This window comes from Grampus griseus (genome assembly GCF_964374135.1).
Source record: "Grampus griseus genome assembly, chromosome: 20".
NCBI classification, from domain to species: Eukaryota; Metazoa; Chordata; class Mammalia; order Artiodactyla; family Delphinidae; genus Grampus; species Grampus griseus.
In genome coordinates, this window is record NC_139014.1 from 58031402 (window position 1) to 58043665 (window position 12264).

Sequence of the window (12264 nt, forward strand, 5' to 3'; positions counted from 1 at the left end):
AACTGAATGTTTTTGGGTATTGGGAGTTCAGTCATATCTAAAGCTTTTCTGTTGGGCAATGAGATGTGCTTAGGATGACAGAGTGAAATGACGAGGCTTCCGTGTAGTAAAGCTGTAGGTCCTGACGTGGAACATTATTTAAGTCAATGCAGTTTGATAAGACCTAGCTTGACACAATTAAAAAGCCCCAAGTTGCTCAATCAGCCAGATCTAAACACCTCTCTTCTTCAAAGGTGTGCAGCGTATTGGATGCAAGATCAGAATGCAAAGGCAGCAACCAACCCAGCTTCTCCGTAACCCGCAGCTCGCCAGGGATTCTCAAGTCCCGGCATTGGCATCTGAAACACACCCTAGGGGAAAGAGTAAGACAGCGCTCTCTTGAGGCTAAAACCTCAGTTTGCAGAGGCAGAAGAGAACAAAGGAGAAGGGAAAAGCAGCTGTCAACAAATGTGGGCAGAACAAGCAAGGGAAATACATATGTATAAATTCTAGCAAATGGTGCAAACTGACTCATGAGGTCGCATGAAAGATGACCTAAGGGAGCCGACGAGCCTGCACAAATGCCAGGAACACAGGCAAACACCAGCATTGGGAGGCTGGCAGGGGCACCCGCCTTTGCCAATCCACCCTTCCTTGTTCTACCCTCTCCCCAGCCTCGTTCCCTGGCACAGGGCAGGCCCACTTTCTCAGCCCACCAGCCCCTCCTCCCAGCCATCCTGCCCATAAGCATCCCCTCCTGCAGCCCACCGGGAGGAAAGGGGCAGCCCGAGGCATGACACACTAGGATTAAGTCCTAGCTGGTCACGTCCCAGCTAAGGGAACTTGTGCAAAACAGATAACCTCCCAGAGCGTCAGATTCTCACCTGTAAAGTCGGAAGCTCAGCCTACCTCCAAGGACTACTCAAGTACTACATGAGCTAAGGCACAGCAAACCTCAGCGTGCGGCGGGCGCGCAACGCACTTAAAGGTAACACCGTCACCTCCTTTTCCCTTTCCCCCGTGCCTCATCTCCGACGCGGGCCAGTACCTAGGAGCCACCCCCTTTCTACTCTGAGATTTGAGTTTCTCTTCTACGTTCCCAAGTACAACCTCCCTGCCAGACCACCTCCCCAGCCTCCTGCTCAACCTGGTCAGCTCAAGAGGCTGGGCGCCAAACTCCCTCCAAAATAGGCAGGGCTGCTGCTAGACCATATGTAGGTGTTACCAATACAGATGGGATATGAGGCTTGTGGCAAATCCCAGCCTGCCATTTCTCTCTGAGACTGGAAACTCTGGGAAGGCAGGGCTCCATCTTTCTTACTACGTCCTCTCTACGAAGTCCTTAGTGCTCTCTGGACTTTGTACCCAATGAGCAGTCGGAAAATACTGACCTCGATGAAGAAAGGAAAAAGAGACAGTAGGATCCATGTAATCACGTCAATTCAAACACTTCTAGAAAAGACATTTTAAAAGCTTGCAGCTGTTAAATGCCAAACCCTTAAGATAAGATGCTGATCCACTTAAGCATGAAATTACAAGTGCAAAGTTCTCATAGGAGAAAACATCCTTAATATTCACAAAATTAATCCATCCCTTTGTGGCAAGAAAACATTGTACCAATAACCATCTTTTACCTTCCAGACTGGAACTTTCTTTCCCCCCACAAAAGCTCTTCTTGCTACAGAAGCTTTCTTTTTGTCTCCTTGTGTGGCTGCGTATTTGCCCCCATCTTCCTGTCAGACTACAAGCTCCCTACTAAGGAGGGCTGACATTCTTCATCTCTGCCTGCCTAGCCCACGCAATGTCTGACACACAGTAGATACTGAATAATATATTTTCCACTGAACCACTGAATAAAAAAAAAAAAATCCTTATTTTAATCACTGTCAGGCTCCTAGGCACCCAGACCGATTCTCTGCCTTCTTTAGTTTGACCTCCTCCTCCGTTTCATCTGTCTTCAACAGCTGTGTGCCCTTGTATCTTAGTAGCTAAAGTACCTGTTGTATCTGAGTCTCAAATTTTTCATCTGTAAAATGGGTTAACAACCACTTCTTCACAAGGTCTGGCACAAAGAGCTGCTCACTAAATGGAAGCTACCTCGATCAATCTCGGCCTCCACCCTACACCAGGCTCTGGGAACTTCCCGCCAGGTGTGCAAGAGCTTCCTAAGTGCTACTCCTATGGCTCCATCGAATTACCCTCCTCACGAAGCCACGTCTGCTCCCTGAAATGGGATCAATCAGGTTGCTGCTTTGTTCAAACTCCTTCTGATGCTTCCTTGTTGTCTGGTGGCGATAGACTCCTTACCATGGCAGTCATGGCCCTTTACCACCTGATCCCAACCCTGCTGCCCTAACTTCCCTGGCCAAACAGGCACTCTGGCCAAACAGGCCACTCACAGTTCCCAAGTCCACCTTGAACTTGCTCCACATCTGGTGCTTTTACCTCAGCCACTGCTTTGCAAATCAACAAACTTTCCTTCATCCGGCTAGAATTATCAATTTACCAACAATGCCTGATGCCCTAGTACTTAACTTATGCAACTGACTATTATTAGTTCTTTGTAAATGTGGGCCTCCTCGACCAGACAGTAAGCTCCCTAAGGGAAAGACCTATGTCTTAGTATTCTCTCCACAAAACTGTAAGCTCCAGCTACTAGCATGCTGCTGGGACAGAATCGGCCCTCAGTGAAAATCTTCAGCATGGAAATGTCAGCCATAAAGTGATGAAAATAGAAATTCTCTGGTCTACTTCCTCTTTTTCAAACTGCTCTCAACTCAGCAGTCATTCGTTCATTCATTCATTTATTTCTAAAATTTTATTGCCTACCTACCACGTGTCAGTCACTGTTCTAGATACTGGGGAAAAGTTGTGAACAAAATTGACAAAATCCCTTATCCTATGTACCATCTGAGAAGACAGGCAATCCACAAACACATGTATGTTGGGTGGTGATAACCACTATAAGGAAAATAAAGCATCTTCCCACCCTGACCCAACCATCATTCTCCTTTCTCTGGGGGCGGTTTCTTTGTTCATTCACGTTCTCTCTTCAGGCTGAGCAATGTTAAGAACTCGCTAGATCCCCTGGTTCTCTCAAGTTTCCAATGTGCTCGACATGCTTATCCTGAGCCTGGATCACCACCATCGTCCTCTCTGCGCTTTCTCTCCATTTCCACTCCAGAGGATAACTGACTTTAAAAAAAAAGGGGGGAGGGTGGTTTCAAACAAACCTATTGCAAATTCATGCTGCTTCCTTTATTTGTTTATTTCTTAATTAATTTTGGGGGGGGGGCGCTCCACACGGCTTGCGGGATCTTAGTTCCCTGACCAGGGATTGAACCCACAGCCTCGGCAGTGAAAGTGACACCTGGACCGCCAGGGAATTCCCCATGCTGCCTCATTTAAACGAGGGTTTTCCCTATTCCTTTCTTGCCAATTACTCTGCCACTTCAGCTGGTTGTTCCTAGCATTTCTCACAATGTAACAATGAAAACAGCACGAGCTTTGACATCCAACAGACTATTGATGCACTTGAGGAGTCCCTGAAACTACTAACTTAGATAAAGGGAACAATTTCTTCATCTGTAAAATGGGAACAAATGATAGTAATACACACATCATAGGCTGCTGTAAGGTTTCAGTGAGACAACGCATCTGAAATGCCAGGCTCAGTGCCAGGCACATGACCAGGACCCGACAGCCCTCCTTCCATCTCATCTCAGACCCTAACTCCACCCCACCGTCTCCACCACCGACAGCACTGAGGCCACGTGGCCCCGAGTTCCTCCTACTCACCACTTCAGTCTCCATCATGGACTGAACCTTTCAGCCTACGTATAAAAGGAGAGGCACCCCTGCCCACCGAGCCACAGTCCCCTGGCCTGCAGGAGCCTCTCTGGTTGAGTTCTCAGTGACTGGGGTAGCCAAGCAAACCACAACAAAGCTTGGCTACGTGCCCACCTTCCCCGCACTGCACTGAGGTGTAGGCAAAATACAACCTACAAGGCAAAATGCCAATTCTCCATCGTCTTACAGTTACAAAGGGGTGGCTGGTCAACACTTTGAGCTGCAGAAATTCTGACATGCTGACTGTCTTCTGGGAGAAAGCTTGAGAGTCAAAGACCTATGTTTGAATCCTGGCTCTGCCATTTAATAACCAGGTGATCTTGGGGCGCTACTTAAGTAGAGGGGAAAGAGTGAGTATTTTAATGTCTCCAATGCTGTCAGGAACTTGACAGTTTCCTTTTTACCTGTTAAACTTTAAGCCTTAGTTTCTCATATGTAAAGTGGGAGTGTAGGGACCCTAAAACCTACATCATAGAGTTACTGTGAGGATTAAATGAAACAAAAACTCTATAAATTGCTTAAAATAGTCCCTGGCATACAGAAGGTGGTTTAAAAAGTATTTTTTCCTCTCAAATTTCTCATTATCATCATTTAAACGTCACATTCTAGGCTGCAAACCTCTCATTCCGCAGAAGAAGACAGATGCAGCAGTTCTCTGGGTCAGGGCTCACCTTCGGCCCCAGGCGTGCTTACCACAGACAGAGGGATGGCCCTCACCCGTACACCATGGCCCAGCCAGTGATTTTACCTCCTGCTCACTAATCTGGAGAACACGGCTACCATGCATTTCAAATGAAATGGCAACAGTAAATAAGCTCCAGTCTTCATCTTGTTAGGGTCCTGACGTACCTGAGATGTCCTTGACACTGTTTTCAATAAAAAGAACAAGTTCACCTGCAGCCAGGCTTTTTATGACGGCAGCTAATGAAGGAAATAACAGCAAGTGCCTGCTGCACCCCAAGCATCGCACCGGGCACCCTTCGCAGCTTAGCGCATTTTATTCCCACAACATTGCGAGATGTTGACTTGGGTACAATTATTATATCCCTACTTCATAGACGGAGAAGATGAATCTCAAGACAGGTTAAGTCATACAGCTAGGAAGTTGCCTAGCTGCTATCAGAATTCAGATCTAGCTGGCTCCAAATCTACGCCAAGATGTGTTGCTTTTGCTTGGTTAGTTTTAATACCTTTGTGAAAGGACAGGTCTGGGTTGCCAGCTTTGCACAGGCAAAGGCCAGGGGCAGGCACCATGGAAGGGTCAGCAGACTTGCCTGAAGGCCTGAGGCTACAGCGACCGAGCAGGCCGAGAGGTCGACACTCACCTTCCTGGTCATGCTTGCGAAGTGGGCCCCGCAGGCCTTGCAGTTTGGTTCCGAGCCCGTGGGGGAAGGGAAGGAGCTGTACCCAGGGTTGGAATAGGCCTGCGTCCTGGCTCCCTGGGGTGGTGGGGCCTCCTCAGGCTGTCCATCCAGGCAGAACCAGTTGCAGCAGGTTGCCCACATGATAAAATCTGGCACGAGGGAGAAGGGGGTAAAGGTCAGAGTTAAGACACAGCTTGACGGCGTCCCCATTCCTGAGGGCACAGGTGAGCAGTGACATCAGTCCACACCTCCCATCACAGTCAAGGTGAGGATGGGCTTTCGGGGGCCACCGGACTTCCTACTGCCTCCTGCACCACACCCGCTGCCGTTACAGGAAAGGTGCGCACAGACGCCTGATCTGCAGGACAGGCCGGCAAAGGCAGCAGAGCTGGCACGCTACCTTTGAAAGGTTGCTGATGCCTGTTTGGGTTTAATCTGAGAGCTTTACTTCAAATAAAATCTTTTGTCTGGGGCTTCCCTGGTGGCACAGTGGTTGAGAGTCCGCCTGCCGATACAGGGATCACGGGTTCGTGCCCCGATCCGGGAGGATCCCGCATGCCGCGGAGTGGCTGGGCCTGTGAGCCATGGCCGCTGAGCCTGTGCGTCCCGAGCCTGTGCTCCGCAGCGGGAGAGGCCACAACAATGAGAGGCCCATGTACCACACAATAAATAAATAAATAAATATATATATATAAAAAAAAAAAAATCTTTTGTCTTAGCAATTACAAGTGGCCTAACAGCCATTTTATTCAGGAACATGACCTTGCCCCTAGAGCTCAGACAGATAGAGCTCTATCATACACACGTGTACAGTTCCACACTCACATTGACCATGGGGCAGAAGGATCATTACTTCCTTTATTTAGATGAGGCGACCCAGGCTCAAAGGAATCAAGGTCACACAACTAATATATACAGAACGGAGATTCCGAAAACCCAGCTCTTCTGACTCTAAACCTAACATTCTCTTCCCTATACTACGTTGCCCCCTGGTTTCCCCTCCCACCAGCCAGCAGAACTTACGTACAGCTCTTACATTTGTACGTCCGACCCTACATCAACGTCTACCACGGCACCTGTAATAGTTATGCTTTTTTTCTACCACTAAACCATACATTCCTTGAGGGCAGGGACCACTTCTTATTCGTGTCTGTTCTGTACTCAGCAGTGTCGTGCACACAGCAGATGCTCCACAAATGTTTGCTTCCTTGCTGAATCAGTGCCTCTGCGGGCTTATTAAGAAGTTTTGGGTTATTACTTCCATTTTACATATCAAATACAGGAATTAGGGGCTGGGGGGTTGATGATTTTTTGAGATCACAGAACAAAGAGGATCCAATCTCTCAAATGTCAGAATAAACTAAACATTGCAAGGGGGTCCACTAAAATGCCAAGCGCTGCTTTAATAAAGTAAAATGTGCTTTTCTCAGTAGACCAAGGTAGTCAGGATGGAAACTGTAAGCCTGAACTCTGCTTACAGAGATAACGAATGAAACATGTCATGTTTTAACAATCAGTTCACACAAAAGAATCGTACTTTCTGCTCTGCCTTCTGACTCACTGAATGTGCCTTTGTTAGATAAGAGTTCAAAGACGTAGTAAGCTGGAAGGAACTAAGACACCAACGGGTTCCACCTTGGTTATTTTTTAGAGGAAAAGAAAGAGGCCCAGCAGGAGGAAGGAACTTCCTGGTTCACCCAGCTATAACCTTTGGCCTCGTGATTACTCCAGGGCCTTTCCGGCTTCCCAACACCGCCTCCAATAATACATGCATTCACTTTTGCAGGCATGTCCGATTAATACCTGTCTCACCCGGTGGCCTATGACCCCCATGAGAGCAGGGACCATGACAGTCATACAGTGCCCAGCAGATGGGTGGCTCAACAAGTACTACTGAATGAATGAATCACATACAATATTTAAAGATTAACTAACCACACATTCGTTCCATTTCCTTCACATCAAAAACATTTCTCTCTGACTCACTATGACTTGTCTGAAGATTCTCAATTCCCAGAAAACAGGGACTTAATCTGCCTTACGAATTCACAAGGAATAATGAAGCCCAGAGCAGTAAAATAACTGAGTTATTTGTTGGCAAGAGACTGCAGGCAACAGCAGAGTAGTAGCCCTCCGAAAGAGGAAGATTGTAACTCTTTAAATCACCTGTTGATGGAAGCATCTGAAACAGTGTGTAATAATACAAAGATCAGAGGATCTGGAATCTGAAGACCTGGGCTGTCACCTACCTCTAACAAGTCATAGCCTTTCTGTACTTCATTTTTCTCATCTGAGATTCTCCAGGCTGTAGAGCACTAAATAAACCTTAGTTGTTGCTACTAGCATTATAACAATGCTTTCACTGCAATTTCTCTGAGACAGCACAGGTAAAAAGTAAACCTAAAGATTTCACAACTACCATTTGGCTTCCTGGGCTTGTCCCAAACATGGACAGATAGATCTTTGACAGAATCAGCAGGATGCATCAATTAACTGAATGAGGTCAGGGGAAGGGGAACAGCAGAGCAGCCTTGAGACAAAGCTGTGGGTGGTTCACTAACCTGTCAAATCCTCCACTCATTCATGCATGCAGCCCTTAGAGGAGCCAATGCCTTGCTGTGTCTCCAGTGCTAGGTGAGTATGGTCGATTACCTAAGTTCATGGTCTAGTAGGGGAACTAGAAATGTAAAACCAAAAATTGAAATTTCAGGGTGATCAGTGCTTTAACGGAGGTTTGTGCAGTGTAAGGGGGGTTACAAAGATGGGAACAATGATCAGCTCCTCAGGGATGGAGGAGTGACCAGGGAAGACATATCCTATTGAGACAGGCTGGGACCCTGGGACCCTTTGCGGCAATGCTTCACCCAGACAAACGTCTCCTGGAGCAACAAAATACAAATAAACTATAAGGTACTAAAAATAACTACGTGCATGCACTGGGGCAAATTATGGACAACAAGATACAAAAAGACCAAAAACCCAACTGCCACTTCTAAAGAGCCAGGAGCAAAGGCAGGGAGCAAAAGCAGGGCACTGTGCATGCCCCCTGCACACACCACCGCCAGAGGGGTGGGCAGAACACCCAGCCAGCCCTCAAGTCCGACCCCTGGACCTGCTCCTATCCTCAACCCATATAAGGAAACAGCTCGCACCCCTGCTCAGCAAGCGAGTGAGCAAGGAAACCTGCCGCTTGTTCTCGCTCCCCCTGCTGCAGCAGGGGCCCCAGGAAAGCCTTGCCTGAATTTCTCATCTGGCCTCTTATCAATTTCTATTGATAAAGGAGGCCGAGAACCCTGGTCAGTAACACTATTACGGACCAGAAAGTTAAGAGCAAAAAGACTTTTCAAGAAACAACCAAGAACTGCACCAGGGCATTAAAGAAACTACAAAATGCTTGGTTGGGTCAAAGGTAAGGGTAGGGGTGGCTGAGAGCACAGCAAGTAAACAAGCAGCCATTTAAAAGAAAAACCTTGTATTCCATGGTAAGGAGTCTGGACTTCATCCTATAGGTAGTGGGACACAATGAACGGTTCAGGCAACCAGGTTTTGCGATCTTATTTGCATTTTAGCGTGGCCACTTACAGCAGTAAGCGGTGTGGAGGACAAATCTGAGAGGGGCAGGTTGGAAGAAAGATATGAGGATATGGGCAAAAGAGAAAGAGACAGCTAGATCTGTGACAAATTTAGCAGGATGTGGCAATGAACAGAAGAGGTGGGGGGAGGGGAGAGAAGACGCTGGCTCTCTGAGTTACACAACAGGAGAGAGAGTGGAATGGTTGACTGGGATAAAGCCCTCGGGAAGAGCATGTGTCTGTGTGTGAAATGGGGAGCGGGGGCAGGTTAAGATTGAGTTGAGTTTTGTACCTGACTTGTGGGATCTGCTGGTGTATGCACAGCACCGTGTCGGCTGAAGATAAAGGTTTGTGGATCCTCGCCTACTGGAAAGTATGTACAGTCAGAGAGGGCCAGAAGGCTGGGTAGACAGTCCGGGTCAGAAGAGAAGCCAGCCTGGGAGAGCCCTCAGGAACGTGTGATCCGAAGAGCAAGCAGAGGAGAACCAACCAGCACAGAGGAAGGAACGAAGCATGCTCAGAGGTGGGAGAACAGGAACAGTGTCTTGAATTTCAAAAAGAAATTTTCAACGTTGTTTAATGACCCAGAGAGGAGAACACGCAGAAGAATGAGATGGACCCAGTTTTAGGAAACTGTGAGTGTGCTCCATGCCCGAGCAGTTTAGGAAGAGACAAGCTGACCGGTAACCACAGGTTGGGAAGTGAATGAGAAGTGAGGACTTCCCAGACTTTAAGGATAAATCATTCCTTCTAGAAACTTTTGACAGCGAAGGGAAGAGAGAAGGCAGCAGAGGTCATGAGATAAGAGAAATGTAGACGTATTCATAGACCACAGAGGAAAGCCCCCAAGACTAAGAGCTGAAAGAAGAAGGGAAGCTGGCAATGAATGATGGGAGCGACAACCAGGAGTGGGAAGAAAAGTGACCAAGTGATGAGACGTGGGGATGGACTACGACCTGCTTCACCAGAGGGTGGAACAGAGGTGAAGACAGATGGAACCAAAGATAGGCTGACGGCATTAGCAGAGAGAGATGGAAGAATGAAATATTTAACCACAAGAAAAAAACAGACTTCTCTTCCACACAAGGGGAATCCACGTGTTGCAATTGTTTTCCCTAAGAGGTAAGGACTTTGTCACGGAATGGGTAGACCCACTCGGTAAAGCACCATCAGTCGGGAACTCTGGAAAGCCGGCCAGCTGTACCTTGTTTCATTTCATGTGCTTTTGCAAGCACTTGGGAAGCACCAGATGTGCTGGGCACCGGGGAGACCAAAAGTGAATTCCACAAGGTCCTTGCCCCCGGGGACTCTGGGCCCAGTCAGGCACGATATATACAGCTCAACTCAGCCCTCCTGGTACAGAAGCTAAGAAAGCTTTTCCTTAGCTGGGAATCAAGACGACCTGTCTTCCTCAGCACTATTTCCATCCTCTAACTTTGGTTCTAAACTTAACTGCCTGCCTCCTCAGAACAGCTCTGAAAGAAACACCGTCAGCCTGTTGGAGTATCTGGCTACTCTTACAAGGACTTGGCTGTGTGGGAAGACTTGAAATTTGCCCCTTGGTTATTCCACCAGCCCCATGTATGGGTGGAGAATGCAGCCTCATCCTGGGGATGTGGGTGTGTGGGCAGGGGTCACTGGGGAAGAGTCTCCAGTGCTAAAAATACCTTAGACCTGCTCACCCTAACAGAACAGGGCCACTGAAGTCAGCAAACTAGGCTTCTACTCTTTGTGACATATATTTAACTACCAAAAGACACATTTCTTAATGTGGTCTTGCCAAACTGGAAAGCCCTAAGCCTAAATGAGAACTACATTCAGGGTTATTTCAGGGAGTGAAAGCAAAGAGTCTGTCATTTTAACACTGCCGTACAAATAACACTCTTCTTTGGGGAGTACGTCGCATCCATCAGCCCTAAACAGAGACACACATGTGGCATCTATTACTTAAGGACTGAAAGTGGAACCAATTGTGGGATGTATAAAGAATTCTCCCTAGGTTGACAACTGTGAAAAACTTCCCTCTCTGATCTGCAAACCTCTTTCTGATCTGCAAAGAAAACTATCATCAAATCTTCGCCAAGGGCTTGAAAATTCCTTCGCCAATTCGCCTCACCCTCTTCAGAAAAGATGGGACTTGGCGATCTAATTTTCAAATACAGTCTGACTGCTCTCCTACTGCGTTTGTTTGAAACCTGCCAGGCTCTCCTCTTCCAATTTGCCTAAAGGGTAAAGAAGATGGGAGATGTAGGGCTGGGGTGAACAAGAAAATGTACTATTCCCTGTGGAAGGACCCAGTGGTATGAGGCAAGGACGGCTAGCTCGCACATGGGGTTTTGTCAGCTTGATAAGTAAGCTGGTATTTCTTGGGAGACTGAACCCTGTTGAACAGGAAAATTACAGTGCTAAGAACAGGATAAGATAAGTGACCTATTCCAGGTAGGCTGAGTACAGCCATAGTTAGAGGGAAGAGGGCAGATACTGTGATTTCTCCCTATTAAGTCCTAGAATACTAAGTAATTTTAAAACCATCACTTCTCTACCTGTCCACCTGCTCAAGACAAATGATTTTAAGTGGATCAGTGGTTGTCACGGACTTTCCCATGGAAGACAGAAGAAGGGTCAGAATGGACCCACGGAGTAAAAAGGTCAGAACGTCAGCATCTTAGTAAAATCTCTGAGTTTGCAATGCAACTCCAAAACCACCTTGCTAACCACCAACATCTAAGGCACTAAAGTTGAGGCCCCCAAGATTCTCATCCAATCTGTTCTGATTTTAGTTAACTGTTCTGTGTGCCAAGCTACAGGCTTCACCCGGTTGCAGAGACAGCAACATCTTGGAATTAACATACTTATGGTGAACCTACCGTATAAGACATTACAAAAATCCTTTGGAAAAAACCTAATTAAAATGCCCCCAATCCTCAAAGAAGTACCTTTATGACATGACGAATCAGAAAATGGCTAGTTGCAAGCCTTACAGAATCATCTCCAGTTTATTGAGGGTGGTTTGCCTACTATCACTACTGTATTGCTGGAATTATCAAAAGCATCTATGCTGTTAAGAGCAGAAAGGAAAGTGTCCCACGTTCTGGAACATTAATACAGAATGGGCTTTGCTTCATCTTGTATATCATCCTTAAGAAGCAATTAAAGGATGACTTTGAAAGGAACTGCAATGCAATGGCTTTGAAAGGAAATGCTATGAAAAACCTATCAATATGGCTTAGCCATGCCTCTTTGAAATAATTGTACAATAATTACATATTCTGAGAAGTAAAGAAGAAAGTAGCCATACTCTGCTGGAAGAATGCTTCTTATCTGCCAGGCACTGAGCTGGGTACTACCTAGTGTTATCTCATGTGATTCTCACAACGATCTGGCAAGGCAGATTAGTTCTTCCCATTTTCAGGTAAGAAAACCAAGGTTCAGAGAAGTTAAGTAACTCACTAAAGGTCATGGCTAGAGGGCAGTAAAGCCAGAATTTGAATCTAAGTCGC

The 12264-nt window shown here is 46.8% G+C and overlaps 1 protein-coding gene across 2 annotated transcripts in view; it reads right to left on the minus strand.

Moving 5' to 3' along the window:
• Positions 1-12264, minus strand: part of RFFL (ring finger and FYVE like domain containing E3 ubiquitin protein ligase) — a 46404-nt gene that overhangs the window by 13929 nt on the left and 20211 nt on the right. For both annotated transcript variants that reach the window (XM_082679156.1, XM_082679155.1), the window contains exon 2: positions 5154-5341. In XM_082679156.1, coding sequence (XP_082535282.1) covers positions 5154-5341 — 188 coding nt within the window. The remainder of the gene's footprint in view (positions 1-5153; positions 5342-12264) is intronic.